This window comes from Pteropus medius, unplaced genomic scaffold (assembly GCF_902729225.1).
Source record: "Pteropus medius unplaced genomic scaffold, Ma_sr-lr_union100, whole genome shotgun sequence".
Taxonomy (NCBI): Eukaryota; Metazoa; Chordata; class Mammalia; order Chiroptera; family Pteropodidae; genus Pteropus; species Pteropus medius.
In genome coordinates, this window is record NW_024340848.1 from 7456693 (window position 1) to 7476702 (window position 20010).

A 20010-nucleotide genomic window follows, 5' to 3' on the forward strand; every position below is an offset into this window, starting at 1 on the left:
CACACCACTACAGAAAAGCATCAAGTCACAAAGAAAAAGAGGAACAAAATTACAAACAACCAGAAAACAATTAATAAAATGGCAATGGCGAGTCCATAACTATAAATAATTACTTTAAATGCAAATAGATTATATTCTGTCCTATCAAAAGACACAGAGTGGTTGAATGGAGGAAAAATAAGACCCATCTATATACTGCCTTCAAGAGACTCACCTCAGCTTTAAGGACACACATAGACTGAAAGTGAAGAGGTGGGAAAAGATATTCCAGGCAAATGAAAACCAAAGAAAGCAGGGGTAGCTATGTTTGTATCAGACAAAATAGACTAAGCCAAAGACTATAGCGAGACAAAGAAGGTCATTATTCAATAATAAAAGGCTCAATTTATCATGAGAACATATAAATATTTATGCACACAACATAGGAACACCTAAACGTATAAAGCAAATATTAAGAAATTTAAAAGGAGAAATAGACAGCAATACAATAATACCAGGGAATTTCGGTATTCCACTTTCAACAATGGATAGATCATCAAGACAGAAAATCAATGAGGAAACACTGGACCCAAACTACATATTAGATCAGATGAATCTAATAAACATATAGTTATGCATCAGTTAACAATGGGGTTACATTTTGAGAAATGCATCATTAGGTGATTTCACCTACTACACACCTATGCTATACTTATAGCCTATTGCTCCTATTGCTCCAACCTGTAGTTTTTGCTGTACTAAATACTATAAGCAATTGTAACAATGGCAAATATCTGTGTTTCTAAATGTGGGAAAGGCACAGTAAAAATATGGTATAAAAGATTAAAAATGGTACACCTGTACAGGGCACTTACCATTAATGAAGCTTATAGGACTGGAAGTTGCTCTGGGTGAGTTGAGAGTGAGCAGAGAGTAAATGTGAAGGCCTAGGACATTACTGCACATGACTATAGACTTTATAAACAGTGTACACTTAGGCTACATTAAATTTATTTTTTTTAAGTTTTCTTTCTTTAATAATAAATTAACCTTAGCTTACTGAAACTTCTTAACTTTGTAAACTTTTTAATTTTAACTTTTCAAATTTTTTGTAATAACATTTAGCTTAAAACACAAATACACTGTACAGCTGTACAAAATACTATTTCTTTATATCTTTATTCTATAAGCCTTTTTCTACTTTTAAAATTCTTTTTATTTTAAATCTTTTTCTTAAAAACTAAGACACAAACATGTTAGCCTAGGCCTACACAGGGTCAGGATCGTCAACATCACTGTCCCAAGTGAAGGTCTTCAGGGCAATAACATGCATGGAGCTGTCTGTCACCTCCTATGATAGCAATGTCTTCTTCTGGAATACCTTCTGAAGGACCCACCTGCCTAAAGCTCTTCTTGAGGAGGTATTACTCTTTTCACAAATATGTCCATGCTGGTTTGTTTGGTATGGTTCTTTTTTCCATCATAGATTTGCTTATAAGCAGATAATGCACCATGAATATTCCTCTCTATTAATGAAAACCTTTCAGTATTGGGGTCCATGTTTTCAAACTTTTTAAAGAGCTTGCTGAAGTCTGCAAAAGCATCTACTAAACCCTCCACTGTGAATTTTCCTGGAGGAGGGGTTTTCTTTTTCTTCTCCTGTAATTGCCTTTTCTCTTGCCTATTCCTCAGTTATGCATTCCCATTCTGGTTCCAGTAATTCCTTATTAGTCAATTCCTCAGGAACCACCTGAGGAATTTAGAAGCTCCTCAATGTCATCTTCATCCATATCCAAGTTAAAGTCATTTGCCATCTCAACCACAACACAACCTGTTGACTTTTGCAATCTCTTCATCCTTGGAAAATCCTTTGAAGTCAAGGATGAATCTCTTGAGTATCTTCTTCCAGATGCAATTCATACACTCTTTAGTGACACCACCCCAAGCCCAAGCAAGGTTCTTCGTGCAGTCACAGATTTTGTAATCCTTTCCAAATTGCAGCAGGGTCTTCTCAGTGCCTTCTTCAGTTGCAGCAATAGCCTGGGCAAAGGTCCTCCTCAGGCAGTGGGCCTTAAAAGCTGCTACAACTCCTTGTTCCATTAGTTGGGTCAAAGAGGTAGTGTTTGGAGGAAGAAACACCACTTTGATATCAGGATGAACATCAACAATAAAAGGAGGATGTCCAAGAGTATAATCCAACAATAAGCAAAACCTTGAAAGGCATGTGATTCTCTAACAGCACTTCTCCATTTCACTGGCATGGCAGTTCAGGAGAGCATCCTGGAAGAGGAGCTCAGTCATCCATGACTTCTTACTGCTTCTGTAGTACACTGGCTAGTTTGTGCTTATTGCTATGCTTGAAAACCCTGGAGTTCTCACTGTGCTATATCACTAAGGATTTCAATTTGTAGCCTACAACATTGCCTCCAAACAAGACTGTTACCCTGTCCTTAAAAGCTTTGAAGCCTGGCATTGACTTGGCCTCCTTATAGATGGAAGTTCCTTCAGGCATCCATTTCCAGAATAGGGAGGTCACATCCATACTGAATGTTTGCTCTGCCAGGTAATTTTCCTCCACAATCATCTTACCTAGAGTTCCCAAAAATTCTTCAGCTGCCTTCACATTAGCACTCACAGACTCACCGTTCACTTTCATATTATGTAATGAATAACAATTCTTGAATCGTTTACACTACCTGGAGCTAGCAATAAATTCAACATCATAGTTGGGTCCAGCCTTTTCTTTCAATGTTGCAAGCAAACTTTTTGCTTTAATCATGATCATCACAGTGCTGAGAGGCATACACTTCTGTGTCTGGTCTTCAATCCAGATCATTAGAAGTTTCTCCATCTCTGACATAGGCTCTTCTCGAATTTTTGTTAGTCTCATTGCCTTCAATGAAGCAGATCCAGCTTCCTTCATTTTGTTCCTGTTCTGCAAGATCATAGCTACAGTGGAATGGTACGTGCCTGACTGGCGAGCAGTAACCATCACTGATTTCCTACCCTTGCAGTCCTTCATCAGTTTTAATGTTGTTTCCAGCTCAGTCACTTGATGCAGCTTCTTACTGGCAGCATTAGCAGTGAATTTTGTAATCTTAAGGGTCACGATAAACAAAACAACACAAGATTAAATCAAGTACAAGAGAAATAATGATAAAAAATATAGCATAGTACATACATAAGACAGTAACATAGTCTTTTATTATCATTATAAAGTATTATGTACTATGTGGAATTGTATGTGCTATACTTTTATACAACTGGCAGTACAGCAGGTTTGTTTACAACAGCATCATCACAAACACTTGAGTAATGCATTGCGCTATGACATTACTACATCACTAGATGATACACACAAATATACACAATGAAATATTATTCAACCTTAAAAAAGAAGAAAATCTTGTCATTTGCAACAAAATGGATGAACCTGGAAGACATTATGCTATATAAAATAAGCCAGACAAATACTGCATTGTATCAAGGTCAGACTCATAGAGCAGAAAAGTGTTTGCCAGGACCTGGGGCTGGGGGTAGGGAGAGGGGAATATAGGGAGAGTTTAGTAAAAGGGTTCATACTTTCAGCTAGAAGATGAATGAATGAACAAGGTTTAAAGATTTCATGTATAACAGGGTGACAACTGTTGATAATACCATATTGTATAATTGAAATTTGCTAAGACAGTAGAATGTAAATGTTCTCACCAAAAAAAAAAGGATAAATAAGGCGATGGATAGGCTAATTCACTCAATGGGGAGAATCCTTCCACAATGTAGTTGTATATCAAATAATCACATGGCATACTTTAAAAACCTTCCAATTTTGTCAACCGTGCCTCAGTACAGCTGGAGGAAAAAAAAATACTTTGACTAGTATTTGTCCCTAGTTCCTGGGCTTTGTCCCAGTTCCTCTATATCTTTGGAATTTTCCAAATGAATGTGGGCCCTGATGTTTTATGCTAACAAGGTGACATAGTGACCCCTAGAGAATTTATGCTAACATATGACTCAGGAAGGGGGCTGGCCACACCAGAAAGACCAACTACCCGATTAGAAGACTGAGCCTTGGAGCCATGTGGTATCAGCCCGAGTTCCAGGGATGGGGAGCTGGAGCTGGAGATCAATCACATGGCTAATGAATCAATTGATCATGCCTGAATAATGGAACCTCAATAGAAACTCTGGACACCAAAGCTTAGGGGAGCTTTCCTAGTTGTCAATACTGAGTGTTGTCACATATTGATGTTCCGGGAATGTGACATGTCCTGACTCCACAGATATAAGACAAGAAAGCTCTATTATCCCAAACCTCGCTCTATGTGACTCTTCCTTTGACTGTTTCTGATTTGTATCTGTTTGCTTAGATAGAACTGTAATTGTGTTCTCTGCATGGTTCTAGCAAATTACTGAACCTGAGGGGCTTATGGGAACCCCCAAATATGTAGCCATCTGAGGGTGGCCTGGGGACCCCAAATCTGCCTCTGGTGTCTAAATGGAGGGCAGTCTCATGGAGGACAGCGCCTGTGAGGTTCAGATAGAGGTGGGGCCAGAAGTCAGTGCAGGGGGTACTCTTCCCTAGAGCTCGAGACCAGGCGCTCACATATCAGACACCGCCTCCTTAGCTTCTGCTGGCCTTGAAGTCCACTCATCTACTTGCTCCTCTGCTGACCGCCTTTTTCCCCCACTGCCTCCCTGTCCTCACCTGTAATATAAAATACAGTCCTAGACATGGAGCCCAGAAGCCCACCACTGTCACTAGGAACTCTTCAGCTAGCACTAAAGGAAATGACTAGGAATGTTTTAAGAGCTCCTCTCTCCTAATCCCTTGTGGCCACATGCTCTCACTCTAGGACAGAGTTCTCACATTTTAACCTGCAATGAAATTACCTGAGAAGCTCATTAAAAATAAGCCCAGACCCCACTATTGGGGTTCTGATTCTGCAGATCCGAGGTGGAGACTAAGTCTATATTTCAAGCAAGCACTCTTTATATATTTGGCCTCAAACTCATGCAGAATTGAGATTCTAGGAAAGACAGTCACAAAAAGGTGTGTGGTAAATGATTATTCAGTCAAAGGAGGTTAGAGCTAGAACACATCTCGGAAAAACTAGTAAAGCCCACGAGCCTCAGAGAGAAAAACTGGCCTAAGAAGTCAAGGTCAGTTAAATGACTAAACTAGAAACAAAAAGCTAGGCTTCAGTGTACTTGGTCTGAGGCAGCTTGAAAAGGAAGAGTCAGAGATGGATCCCTCCCTCCATCCTCTTAGAATTTAGTTGTTGCAGACACCTGAGGGACAGACAGGCAGGGAAGCAGGGATTTAGGACACCACCTAGCTGAATGAGACGCATGAGCCCCAGTTACTGGTGTCCCCTCGTGCCCCCCAGTCCTGTCACCACTGATCAGTGGCTCAGAAGAAGTAGAACAGGTCTAGGACTCTGGACAGCTGTGAGAATTGATGGCAACAACAAGCACAAGGTAGGAGAAGGGCTCTCCATGGAAGGAATGTGAGCACCGAGGCCACGCCAGCATGAAGAAGGTAGGATTCAAGTCAGGGACACCTGTAAGGTGAGAACTCGGACCGATCTCACTGGTTAAAGACCAAGATGTCAGTAAAGTTGGTTTCTCTTGAGGTCCCTTCTCCTTGGCTTGCAGATGGCTTACCTGTCCTCTGTGTGCATGCACCCTTGGTGTCTGTGTGTCCAAATTTTCTTATAAGGACATCTTAATGTACTCATTTTAACCTAATCACTTCTTTAAAGGCCCTATTTCTGAATACAGTCACATTCTGAGGTAATGGGCATTGGGGTTTCAACATATGAGTTTTGGAGGGACAACAGCCCATAAACACTATTCTTCATTCCTCAGACTTGGACACTTCACATTCAGAATAAGTAAGTGGAAGTAGAGTCGAGGCAAGATTGCCTGAGGTGGTAATTGCTGATACTCGTAGATGGGTAGTCAGGGGTTATACGTACAATATGTACATACACGTATGCTTGTCATTTTCCATCATAGAAGAGAAGGGAGGGAAGGAGGAAGACTAGGGTGAAGTCCACACCCATACAGGTCTCAGGTGGTGGGTATTTGATAAGCATGTTGGGTATTTTTTCTATAAGAGTTAAAGTCACCCAACTATTAATATTGGTGCTATCCATCATTAGAAATAAAATTATCTCTTTCTCTAAAATTATTATCTTTTTCAATCTTTTAATTAATATAGCGATTAAGAAAAACAAACTGAAAAGGAGTAGGGAAAGGAAAGGTAGGCATAATACTGACCACCGAACTACACCCACAGCTTAGCTTACATAATTCATTCCTTGGTCCATTTGAGTCTGGTCCTTCCTTCTCCCTTATTCCTGGCACACAATTTGACTCTCTTTCCCAGCCTCCCTTGCAGTTAGGTGAGACCACGTTGCATTGAAAAGGAAGGGATATATGACACACTCACATGGCCCTAGAACCCCCGCGCCACACACACTCTCCTCAGAACCCGGAAGAGGTAGCAACCCAGCTTCAACTAAGCGGACGACAATAGGAGCCTTGCCTAGGTCTGTGCACACAAACCACCTGGAGAGTTTGTTAAAATACAAATTCTGATTTACTAAGTCTGGGTTGGGGACTGAGACTCTGCATTTCTCCCATGTCTGGGTGATGGCAGTATTGCTGGTCTACAGACCACACTTGGAGTAGCAAATCTCTAGGCAGAGCCATCCACCAAAGAGATTCTCACTTCTGATGCCTCAGAGATGGTGGTCATATGATGAGCAATGGAAGACACATCAAAAAAGACTCAAAGAGAAAGGTCAGCCAGCTGGCCTTTCTCAACCCATAATAAAGTTTAACTCAGACCTACAATTAATTGCTGTCTTAAGGCACAGCTAACAAATGAATCCAGAGACAGCTGCACGCAGATCACATGAGTGTGTGCAATGTGAATGAGTTGGCTGGGTTCTATCAAAAATAATATTTGCCACCCGAGTCCAAACAGAGCTATAAACAGGGAGCTCTCCAAAGGCAGTCATTGCCACATCATGGGAACAGTTACCGCTGGACTAGGAATAGAGGACAAGGTCACATACGGGCCTTAGGTTCACACTGGCCCCCCACCCGCCATGCCATTCTTACATAGAAGCCCATGTGGAGGTTGTTTACTTTCCAAGACCGCAGCTATGATTAACAGATTATTAGTCTATAAAACCTCAATAAATATTTGTATCACCTTAACCCTCAACATCCCAGCAGCATGTTTACAGTACCTGCAAACAAATAGCACCATGTTTGCTCCCAAATTGCTGGAAGCAGATGAGAACTTGGCAGTAACTCCCAAGGACACTTAGTTTGCAATAGACCTTTCTTGGGTTCAGGTTTAAGTTTACTTTAACTGTACATTCCTCTTCTATTTACATAACAGACACTGGGCCTAATAGAAACAGAGAATACACATGGCATAACTTCACATGAAACTGGATGGAACAGGATTCCCTCTGGCTTCCATCACCATTAGTCAAAAGCCTGGGAAACAGGCTGAACATTCAAGAAGCTCCTACCCACCCAAGAACTCTGCTTGCAAGCCTTGTCCACTAAAAAATTAATCTCAAGTATCCGAGAGAACTTCTTTGGAGGACATGCTGGGGAGTACAGGTGAGAATGATGTTCACTGAGCACAGCAAGCATTTCAGAACTCTCACACACTCTCCAGGCGATCTGATTTATACTGCTCATGTGCCTTTGAAAAACCTTTTCACAGGCAGGGGAAAATAATAAATAACTCCTAAAACCATTTAGCCTAGTTTTTCATTTAATTTTAATGACGTCACCACCACCTTGCATTCCTGTAATCATCGATGAGCTAATCACTGAGACTACTTACGCTCCACAAATGAAACATATAAGGCCCTTGCTGCCCCAACTAAGGCAGAAGAGAAGGTGTGACAGACGTGTCCCCAGTGCCCCTGCTGGCTTTGAACATGAGATCACTCTTCCACACCACAGTAGTCCCTCTTTATGACCATCCCTTCCATCTCTTTCCTAGACAACTGTTTCAAGCTCTCAGCGACAACTCCAGACTTGAAAATAAAATCTGTCAGCCACATTCTGACAAGCAAAAACAACTTGTACCAAAAAATATAAGACCAGGGTACCAAATTTTATATTGAGAACAATATTGAGAACAGCTGACTAAAATGATAACACCAATTTAAAATGTAATAACCTTTCTGCTATTATCCAAAGTTAAGGAGGAAATGCTAATTATAAACCATACCCTTTTCTATTTGGGCATAGATTTTAGGAAAATTCCAGCTAAACCAGTTCATTCTTTGAAGCATTAGGTCAATTACGAACATACCAACCCTCAGCTTGAATAGCTGCATATAAAGAAAGAACAAAAACATTCTTTGAAAAAGCCTGTGTACGTGTCTATTAAAGGGCTTATTTGGCAGGAAATAAATCAAGAGAGGAAAATTCCATAGTAAATCTCAGGACCCACTAAAACAGCTTTCTTAATAATCTTGGTATCTTCTCTCATTCGCTTTAAAAAAAATATTTCCTATAACCACAAAAGCTCAGAGATGGGGACAAAAAAAAAAAACAACAAGGAAAAACTACACAAACAGGTTTTTTCAGACTGTGAAGAGAATGCTATGTACAGATATTTTACAGATAGCCTGTCACCCCCAGCTCTGCGCCTGTCCTCTGTCTCCCCACAGTCCTAAACCAATCCCAGGATTCTGAATGCCATTTTCAAGCTAATACAATTCCCACCAAAAGCCTCTCTGTTCCTCACCCCTCCACGCAGTTCACCTCATTAGAAGAAAGGCGGACATGGAAGGAAGACAAATCACTCCCCACATGCATATGCCACAAGGGTCAAGAACAGTGAAAGGGCAACCCCCCAATACCCAGCTGTGAAACCCAAGAGCCACCTCCTCTTTCTCCCCCCAAAGAGGCCAGAGCCCAATGAAATATTCCTCCCTTATCCCCATGAAGCAGCCCTCAAGCCACAGCATGTGCATTAACGCCTTTTTGAATAAAAAAGGAAGCAACCCACAACTCACTTCTTTTGCCAGGAATCTCAACAACAGGACTGTAGGAAAACGGGAACACAACATTCACTAACACAAATTAACTGCGAAGCACTTACTCATCATGTAACAGGTACTCTTCTAGGTTCTAAGCCACAGACAGGGTTTCTTTTATGGAGCTCACATTTAGGAAGGGACCAAACAAAAAAAAGACAGGTTCAAAACAATGATATCGACCAGATAGAAAATATGATAGGGACACGTGGCTGAGGGCGGGGGCGGCTGCTTTAGATGGGGTGATGAAGGAGAGCTCAGCAAGGAGGCCAAGGAGGCAAGGAGCCGAAAGACAAGAGCAGGTTCAGCGTGTAACGTCAAGTGCAGAAGCCCTAAGGCCTAGAACACTTAGAGAAAAATCCTGCAATACTAAGTATTTGCCTCTAATTCAGCAGAGACCATAAAAAAGTATCCTGTAGAAAGGAGTGAACCCAGGAACCTGGGAGAGGTAGCTGGGCTTCAAGTCCTGGAGGAAAACAGCAAACGTGGCTAACATCTTCCATCCACCCCACAGGGCTAAAACTAACATGTTCAATTGATGAATAAAAAAACTGGCTCAGATTGGAATCGGACCGAGATCACACAGCTGATCACACAGCAAAGACAGTCACCACAGAGTGTAAACTCACCCGATAATCTGGCTTCCTCAGCCTCTGCCTGTCTCAGCAGACTCCAAGGGTACAGGGAAGCCACCCAGGCCCCTCATAGCTCTCGGCCTACTCCTTCTCCCAACCCACCCCAAAAGCACCGGAATCGGCATATTGTCTAAGCAAGCCAAGACAGTGAAGGTTTGTGACATCTCAGGGGCCTTCCAGCCTCCACCCAGGACTTCCTGGTTCCTGGAAAGCTCACCGTGGTTCCCTCGTCTTGGCTTTCTGTTGGGCTCGCTCTCCGTGCCTTACACCTCTGAAACTAAGTGCTTACTTATAATTGCCTTCGCTGGCTAAACTCACACTCATCTTCACACACGAACCCTTTAGGTATGGTCCCTGCAGCCACACGAACTGGACTACAAGTGAGAGACATTACACAGTAACTGTCAGCATTCCCCCAGCTCCCACAGCCCGATGGACCAACCACCCCAGAATCCCGCCGCCTGGCCTGCCAGGTGTCACCTCAAGAACCACACACTCTCCCCTGGTAGCTTTCACAACCATCATTCTTCCATACAAAGCACAGGCCGGGGGTTATTTTCTGAGGATACCCACTCAAGTGGGAATATTAATAGGTTTTCACTAGTCATTACTCTTGGTAAACGTTAAGCAAATATTGGCATCGCCCTGTCCACAGTTCCTGCCCATGCTCCATAGCTAGCGAGGAAGGGCATATTTTATGGAATATGAACTTCAGCTCAGTTAGAGCAATCATATTATTTATCATCCAACCTAAGATACTCTTAGGGATAAATAGGGATAAAAAGAGGTGCTGTTAATAATTGCAATGTGATAAAGGGTATAAATCAGGATATCCTGGGCAAACCAAGAGTTAGAGCCACCCGGCACAGGTGAAAAAGAAATTTTTTTTAAACAGACTGACAAGAGCTCTACGACCTTAAGCAATCAAAAATTTTACTATTAATCTGATTTCATATCAAATCAAGGTGTGTTTTCTTTTTCCTTTTTCGGGGCAGAAGGGGTAGGAAGGAGGCTGCTACATCAAATCATTTCCTTCCCAAATAAAAAGATGAGTCGACACATTGAATCATAGCCTGTTAGGAGACCCAGATATAATGAACATAAACCCTTTTCACTACAATCTAACTAAATGCTAAAATCCATTGGGAACCAGGAGACACTTCAGAAATAAAGATTGGTCCTTAATATCAATACAAGATTGCAAAGCCTAGAAAAAAGAAGTCATCATCGGTAGCCATGATTTTGGAGGTACACTTCTTAAGAAGTTTAGAGACAGGAAAGAGAATTTCTGCACAAACTAAAACACAACGTAGTTCTATAAGCATCACCCGTTCCACAAAGCCTTTCCTGGATCACACCAGCTCCTCCAGCAAAAACACACGTCTGAGTGTAACTCTCCCTCTGCCTTCCAAGGACCTTTGCATGGGGCTTTCAACATTTGAAGCTAGAAATCGGACAGTCCACGCTACCCCACCACCACCACAACCCCCAACCCTTGCCCTTCATTTACTAAGGTGTGTTGCTTTGGGCACAAAATTTAATCTCTGTGCACCTCAGTTTCCTCAGCTAGAAGCAGTGAAAGTGGTCACACCCGGCAAAGTGTTTACAAATGTTAATCACAGATATGGTAGCATTCTACCTAGCATTATAGGAATTTGCATAATAAGTTAGAAAACTGTTCATGGACATCTCAGCAGGTCCTGGAGTGGTCAGAATGCCTGTGTCCAAGGTGAGGAGGGACTTTGCCTTTTACTTCAAAGAGGGAGGGGAGCTGAGAGAGAAAGAGAGAGGACAGGGCACAAGGCCCTCCCCTGAGAATCAAACAAAATCTTCAAAAATCTCCAAACCTCACTCTGCATGGACTTTTGTAGAAACCAGTAAATGGGGCTGCCTTTCTGAGAGGGAAGTGGGGAGAGAAGAGAGAGTTCCAGAGAACACAGGAGAAGGTAGGAGCCTGAGGCAGTAAAGAGCCTGGGGAAGTGAGCACTGAACGGGCAGGAAGTGTGGAATGGGACCTCCAGCCAAGCTCATCAGCTTCGTGGTAGCCACAGGGCCGACCTGAAGCTACTGCCTTGTTTCCTGCCCCACACCTCCCACCCTGGAAAGACACACTGGAGCCTTACTCATGTCTACGTTCTCTACATGCTTAGCATGGTCAGTCCTTCGACATACAAGGTGCTGCATTGGTGTTCATGTTCGCCTCTTTCTCCCTCCAAATTCTTGCCAGGAATTTCATCTAAATATGTGAGAGGGAGGAAACTGCATAACAGCTTTGAACCAGACCTTCTGTCTGAGTGACCCTGGGCTAGTTTACTTCGACCTACTCAGGCCTCTGTTTCTCATGTCACCAACTATTCAAAATAAAACTTTCGTACAGAATTAGCCTAAAGTGACAGGGAATCAGAATGGCTAAGCCTGTCTCCAGATCATCTAAAGGTTGCTAGTCGGAGTTCAGTTAAACCAATGCAACCTTCACCCAGCTCACCCACTGCCTTTTCCACAGTCTATTACGTTCACTAGTAGCTGCTGTTTTACTCACTTTGTTCTGCTCTCTATACAAATGCCAATTTCCAGAAATCAAAGGCGATTAATTCCCTTTTCTATGTTTGTGAATGGGCTGCTCTGTGGGATTCCTTCCTGCTGCACCTCATCCTTCCTGGAAGGGTTTCTTAGAAAATGTGCCTCCCTGTTACAGGAAAAAAATCCTTCCCAAGGAACTGTGTAAATGAAGCAGCCTTGTGGAATTTCCCTTACAAAGTCTTCAGTTTACTTTCTGAGTGGCTCCTAGCACAGATGATCAAAATCCACTGGTGTGGGGGCGGATCCTAATGTGGCTTACTCAAAGGGACTAAGTTTCTCTTTAAAATTTTTGTCTTAAGAAAAAACTTGGACTACATTATATTCTAAAGGGGAAGAAAGAAGATTTTGAGTTTGCCTGAGAGAACAATGGAGCCATCCCTTTCTTTTTTTTCTTGGCTATTAATATTGGATACACTATGGACTTGCATAGACTTGCATAGGTTTTTCCCCAAAGCAAAATAATTTAGTAAATTTGTATGGAGGTTGTAAAAGACAAAGTTCAGAGCACAAGACTGAGCTACCTCATTGCCTGAAAGAACAGCTCACACTGGACAGCCTTACACCACAGATGCACCCACCTGTTTCTGGGGAACTAACAGCAACAACGACTGATCTATTCTCAAGGGCAATAATTACACTTGGAACGCCCAGACTGCCTGTATGGGGACAGGATTTGCTCTCCTCCTAAGTAAAGCACTCTGGAGGATTTATGTGGATTAGCTCTACGTCTTGAAGGGTTTCAGCGATTTTACCTGAATTCAACTCAAAAAAATATGAGGAGACAGGTCTCTAATGAGCAGGTCAAGTAGGGGGTAAGGCTGTGGGGTCAGAATCCTTGGCTGGTTCCGTCTAATAGAGGACAAACTATCACAAATACAAAGTAGCTCTGTCAATGACAACCAGTGGCACTAACTCCAACCAAGACCTCAATGGGGCATATGGGTGCTTAAATCGGCTGGGGCTACCATAACAAAGTGCCAGCAATGGGGGCACTTAAACAACACAAATTTATTCTCACAGTTCTGCAGACTAGAAGTCTAAGATCAAGGGGTCTGGGGCCGTTAACGGAAAGCCGACTTGAGCAGTTCCAGGCGCAGTGCTGTTATTAAACTGCTTTCGAGAAGACTTCTGGTGGATGTAGTCATACCACCTTATAAACTGCAAAGTGCTTCCACCAATAGCAGCCCAGTTCTTAGCATAAATTAATTTTCCATGTTGCTTTCTTTTTAACAGATCTTAATTTCTGTAGGGCAGTCACTTCTTCACTCATCAGAGATGTTATTACACACTGCACCACATGACCTCCTTGCTGCCTTGCCCTGCTTGAATGTAACTTAGAAAATGGGTTATAAAAGGGTCCAAAGATGAGTATGTCCAAGATCCATGCACAGAGCAAGCCCCCTTCCTCCCCAATCACTTGCTGAGCCCCTACAGAGATGAGTAAGCCCCACTGTGCCAGCTGTTCTCATGCTTTAAAGGAATCAGAAAAGACTAAAGAAACAACTTGCGATTACTGAATAAGCCTATTAAGTGCGAGATGCTCAGCTCAGCGCTGAGAGATAAAAATGTGAGACACTGGTTTCTACCCTCAAAGAGCTAACAACTTAGTTTTTTTTAAAAGTCACATGAGTCTATGGCCATGCCACCCTGAACAAGCCCGATCCTTTCTGATCTCGGAAGCTAAGCAGGGTTGGGCCTAGTTTTAAATAACACTTGATCATTTAAAACAACAACAAAAAAGATATGATAAAGGGGTGAATTTTGCAGTAATCCCCACTGTACCCATTTGCTGAGGGCCTGATATGTAGAAGTCACTTACTGGTACCACATCAGATAACAGCTATTAAAAATGCATTATCTGTTTTACAGCTGAATAAACTGTGTGTGTTGCTCAGTGAAGACTCAGAACTCAAATAAATGTCATGTTTGGATTCTGTGACAATCAGACCTCTCCAGGCCCAGCCTAAAGTTTTAAGTCATTTATAAATCTCCCATCTACTAATTTCAAACAGGACAGACACCTTTCATACTATCTTGAAGGGCAGGGCACACAATGCCTAGCTGGTGAAGGGTCACTTCAACAGGAGACATTAAAAGAAGTAGTCAGTTAAATTTACCACGTAATCTCAGTCACATCCTGCCCAATAAAGCCCATCAATAAAAGTCTGCAAATAAAAGCAGTTTATTAGGTTAGCAATTTTATATTCACAAGCTTTTAACTGACTAGAGTGAGATTTCTACTCCATTACCCTCATAAGCACCATCAACCCTGGCATCTTTGTCAGACCAAGGTAAGGACATAAACAAAGACCGGGAAGCCGAAGCTCAGGCTCTGGAATTTGTCAGACGTGACTCAATTCAGAGCTTCGTTATGTCTTACCTGGGTAAAACAAGGACAAAGCCAGCTTCGACAAGAGGTTACTATAAGGATCCAAAGACCAAGCATCTCTAAGATCCTTGCACATAGCAAGCCCCTTTCTTCCCCAATCACTTGCTGAGTCCCCATAGGGATAAATAAGCTTCATTATGCCAGTTGTTCTCATGCTTTGAGGAAGGAACATGAAAAGGGGTAGAGATGAGGGCAGTTCAGAACCCTTGGCCAGAAAAATGGAAATATGCACGGAAATGTGTCTGACCTCTGGGAAGCTGTTAATCAGTGATTCTTAGTCTTCAGTGCTGACTCATAAGGAACCTTTTAAAAATACTGCATTCCACCCCAGAGGTGATTCAAATTGGCCTACAAGGGACCAAGTATTTGAATTTTATGGCTGCCCATGTAATTCAATCATAGCAAGGTTTGAGAAACTGCTGTATATTAATAAAAACTTAGACAAAATAGAGCTAGCAAGCTTAATAGAAATCACACAAGTCAATCATTTAAAGGAGGCAATTTGCAAGTGTATATAACTAGGAAAGACAGCACCAAGAGCCAGCCTGCGTTCGTTCGAAGAAAATCATGCCAAACTAAGCTCAATTCTTTTCTTTGTAGAGTTTCAGAATGTCCAGTAGATACAATACCTCTAGACAGAGAGCATGACTCTCCCAAACTGGTGGCCAAGTTAATCTACTGTCCATGGTGTTCACTAGCAGATCAGCCACACGCTCGAGGAAGACAGTTCCAGGACCTGTCCTTTTTGGTGTTCGGACTACAAAAGTTTTCAAATAACTTTCAACAGGCAATAGTGAGGTGCCAAACTTGACACAACAAAGTTAACTTAAATAGGATTAAAAGAGAAGTCTGTGTGATGACAAACCCCATAGACTGTGAGGTCAGTTGACCATGTGTCCAATATACATTGCTGATGATGCCCAAATTTTAGCTCTGGCCCAGACTTCTTCCCTGAGCCCCTGATTGATGACTGATTACCTACTTGATCTCTCCACTTGAATGTGTATAGCAGGCATCTCACACTTAACATGGTCAAAACCAAACTCCTGGTCTTCTCCAACCTGTTCCTCCTGCAGGCTTCAGCATCTCATCTAATGGTGACTCCATCCTTCCAGGTGCTCAGGCCCAAACCATGGATGCAATTTTGACTCTCCCTTCTTCTCAAGTCTGTCTAGCATCAAAGACTCCCCCGCTCCACCTTCAAATAAGCTCTTCCCTGAATCCAGCTACTCACTATTGACACTCCTACCATCCTGGCCTATTATTTCTTGCCTGAATTGCTGTGACATCTGCTAGTCTTCCTATGACTTTCTTTAGTCTATTCACAATACAGCAGCCAAAATGATTGTACTAAATCCCCACTTCATTCCAAGTATAGCCCAACTCCTCCAAAGGCCAACAGAGTCCTCATAATCTCTTCTTTTGCACTGGCCATTTTCCCAGAATGTGCATGATTCACTTCCTCACCTTCTCTGTGTAGCTCTCCCTGCCCGCCCTGCCTAAAATTGTCATCTCCCTCCCCCATACACACACTCCTAAATCCTTTCCCTGCCTTATTTTTTTCCTCTCAACACTTATAACTATCTAACTTAACTATATTTTACTTATTTATCTTGTTTAGTATTTGTTCTCTCACTAGAATTTAAGTCCTATGAAGGCAGTGTTTGTTATCTATTTTGCTCACTGCTATATCCCAAACACCTAGAACAGGGTAGGCAAATATTTTCAATAAAGAGCTAGATCATAAATATCTTAGGCTTTGCAGGTCATACAGACTCTGTTGCAACTACTCAACTCTGCTGCTTTAGCCTACAGACAAGATATAAATAAATGAGCAAGGCTGTGTTCCAATGAAATTTTATTAACGAAAACAGACAATAGGCTAGATTTGACTGATGGAAGATAGTTTGCCAACTCCTAGTCTAGAACATTACCTGGAACACAGTAAGCACTCAAAACCATCTGTTAAACTGTCAAAGTAGTAGTCACTTAAAATACTACCTCTGAACAGATCAAACCCGGAATACTATGTCCAGTTATAAGTGCCACGTTAGAACCAAAACACCGATAAACTAAAGAGCATTCATTTCAACCAAAGGAAAACCCTGCCATTTAAAGGTAGCATAAACTGGAGACAATTCTCTGAAAGACAAGATTTCATGGGTCCATGATAGCTGCTTTTGAAAACCAGAAGGCTATCATGTGAAGCGGGGACGTAAACTTTCTGTGTGTTGACAAAAAATAAAAAAGAGATACAGATGGGTAGAAATTTCCTGGAAAGAAAACTGCGGCACCATACAACACACTTCTGGCATTCTAATATGAAGAAATAAAAGTAGTAAATTTCCCCATTACACAATGTCTGGAAGGGATTCCTATACTGAGTGTGAACTAAAGATTCCTCCCTTCTGACCTTACGATTCTATGACATCGGACGTAGGGCAGACAGGACCTAGCCTGTGGAAAAAGAGCAGGCAGGGACTACCTCACAAAGAGGCCGGCATAAAACTGACCATGGAACCAGGAAACGGAATAAGGAGCTAATCCAGAAACCATAGAAGGGCTGCAGGTGTTCACCTAGTACAGATCTGGGTAGAAGGAAGAAATGAAGTCTGAGAGTTGGCATATTTATTGATAAGGAATAGGGGAGAGGTATGACCTTGATGACTGTATATAACACCACCAGCTGGCAGGGAAGGGCATAACAACCAAAGGGTGTCCATAACACTTTTCACTGTTCTCAGGATACATTACCCCTTTTCCACAATTCTGCATCCTGCATACATCCATCCCCTCCTGGGATGACTCCCCACCTTCTCCATTCGACGGCTCCTCAAAACACTCCATTGGTGTATGCCTTATTCCTTTACTACAGCACACACCCCAAAGTGTTGTGATTAACTCTTGCAGTAGACTGCTGGATGCATGGACCACATTTTCTAGCTCCCTTATATATAGTAAGAGGCAACCACATGACTGAGAGCTGGCTGGCAGGATGTGAGTGTCAATGATGTGTGTCACTTCCAAGTCTGAAACATATACAACCCCTTTCCAGCTGAATAAAGAAAACCTGATGGAGAGGACCCAAGGACCAAGCCACAAGATATAAGAAGTCCAGCTACTAAGTACGTGTGTAGTTCCCCACTCCAGCCAATCCAAAATGGACAACATAAGAATAAACGCATGTCTGTTTGTTTTAACTAAGCCACTAAGATCTGGGGCTTTTCTAAGCAGCTAGCATTATTTATAGAACTAATACAATGACTGCCTCCCCATCAGACTGTGTGAACTCTTTGAGAAGAATGTTATTTTTATGGATTTAAACCTGGCAACAAAGAAGGCACCCAAATGTTTACTGAATGAATAACCTAAACCACAAGAGTCAAAACAGTACCCCATTGTACTCTCAAATAGTAACGTATCTGGTACATGTTAGCTTACAATTGTTAAGTAACAAGAGGAAGGTGGCACAGCTCTCTTTTCATGTTTTTTACTGCTTACTATCTTCCAGACATTATTCTAAATGTCTTATCAGTGTTTGGTTCACGTAACGCTCTCAACGACCCTATGAGATATGTACAATGATTATTGCTTGTGGTAAAGTAAGTAGCAGAGATCAGATTTATGCCCAGGCAAACCAGCTTCAGATGGGCAAGGCTCCACCGTGGATTAGGGCCAGTGTGGCAGAAACGTGCCTCTAGCGATGGTGCTGGGAAAACAGGCATCGGCCGCTTTTGTAACCCAGCAGCTTACTTAGAGGCAGCTGCCTTGCATCAGTCAGCACCCTAATCCTGGCTCTGATGGCCCTGCAAAGGCAGAATAGTTACAAGACCTGCCTCACCTAATAAGAAAAGACTAGTTGCATGAAAAATGATGGAAAACAAACCTCAAAAAGCATATTCTGAAAGATCCCTGAATGCCACTCTAAAGAACTGCTCTTGAGAACAGTGAAGAGGCAAGGGAGGTTGTTAAGCTGAAGGATAGCACAAGCTTGTTTTAGGGGTAAGAATATAGCAAGGAGACCCACTGAGAGGAAGAGAAACCAAGAGTGTGAACTGAGTTCGGAGCAGGAGTGGAGAGGGACACAAGCCCCAGGAGGGCAGGTATATTTGGGCATTTCCTTCCTTGTGGATCCCACTCACTTGTGTTCAGGAAACCTTTGCTGAATGAATGAATGACTCCAAGGGTATGTTTAAAGTTGAACGAATAGAATTTGATGTTAGTGGATCAGGATGAAAAAGTCAAGAACTGACAAGTTCATGCCACAAGTGGATAATCACACCAACAAACCCACATGGCAATTCAGGAGGCAGCATAATAAAGGGAAGGTAGGAAAACATGCTCCAGATGCATGCATATATAAAGAGCATATTCATTCACTAGCATGATTTTTAAGTGTCTGCTGGATAAAGTCAGCATATTCATTTTTTTATTTGGACAACCAACATTTACCTGTCAAAGCTAGAGCCAGGCAGATAAGGAACCTGAGCACTGCTGGTTTCCATGTCTGGAATCCCAGCTAGGTCCTGTGACCTCCTTGGTATGACGCTCCTAACAAATTGCTCAACCTCTCTGGACTGGGATTTCCTCATTTGTGAAATAAATATTCACAAGAGGCCTGCCTCATAGGGTTGCTTGAGAATTGAATGAGACATTAAATATAAAACAGTGAGTGAAATTCTGAGCCCACAGGAAGCATTCTATCAGTGTTAGTGATTATCAACATTGTTATCTAAATGGAACCATCTCTGAGGACTAACTGCCTGCATAAGAATATCTGGGAGAAGGAAGGGAGAGGGCCCTGTGTCTGCATTTTTAACAGCATATCAAAACATACTGCTGAAATAGGTAAACATGAGTTTTGACATCTAAAGAAAATATTAAGGTAAGTCTCTGCTGATTTCCATTTTCAGTTAACTCTGTGTGTGTACATAATACAGGCATACCTCAGAAACATTGTGGGTTCCTTTCCAGACCACCATGAAAAAGTGAGTTGTAATCTTTTTGCTGGTGGAGGGTCTTGCCTTCGATTTGTAAAAAGTACAGTATCTATGAAGGGCAATAAGGGAAGTACAATAAAACGAGGTGAGACTGCATAGATAAAGAGATCTCATGTGGATTAGATTAATCTTTAAATGGATCTAACATTTATCTTCCTGTCTTCAGGCACCCTCTGGCCCTAGCAACCTGAGGCCTTAACTCTGGACTGAGTGAACTGCATTTACTATCATCTCCAGTCTCTCAACGTTAAGGCTCAGAGATCACTTGCATGCAGCCACACAGAATTTGCAGGGCCAAAGATAAAAGCTGAGTCCATCTAATTCCAAAGCCCGCACCTTCCCAC

At 42.2% G+C, this 20010-nt stretch overlaps 1 protein-coding gene across 5 annotated transcripts in view; it reads right to left on the bottom strand.

Moving 5' to 3' along the window:
- Positions 1–20010, bottom strand: part of ABCC4 (ATP binding cassette subfamily C member 4 (PEL blood group)) — a 222329-nt gene that overhangs the window by 197542 nt on the left and 4777 nt on the right. The window contains exon 2 of one of the 5 annotated variants that reach the window (XM_039837746.1): positions 19613–19715. The exons of the other annotated variants lie outside the window; for them this stretch is intronic. Within the exon in view, the coding sequence (XP_039693680.1) occupies positions 19613–19623 (11 nt within the window). The 5' untranslated portion in view covers positions 19624–19715. The remainder of the gene's footprint in view (positions 1–19612; positions 19716–20010) is intronic. 5 annotated transcript variants of the gene reach the window in all.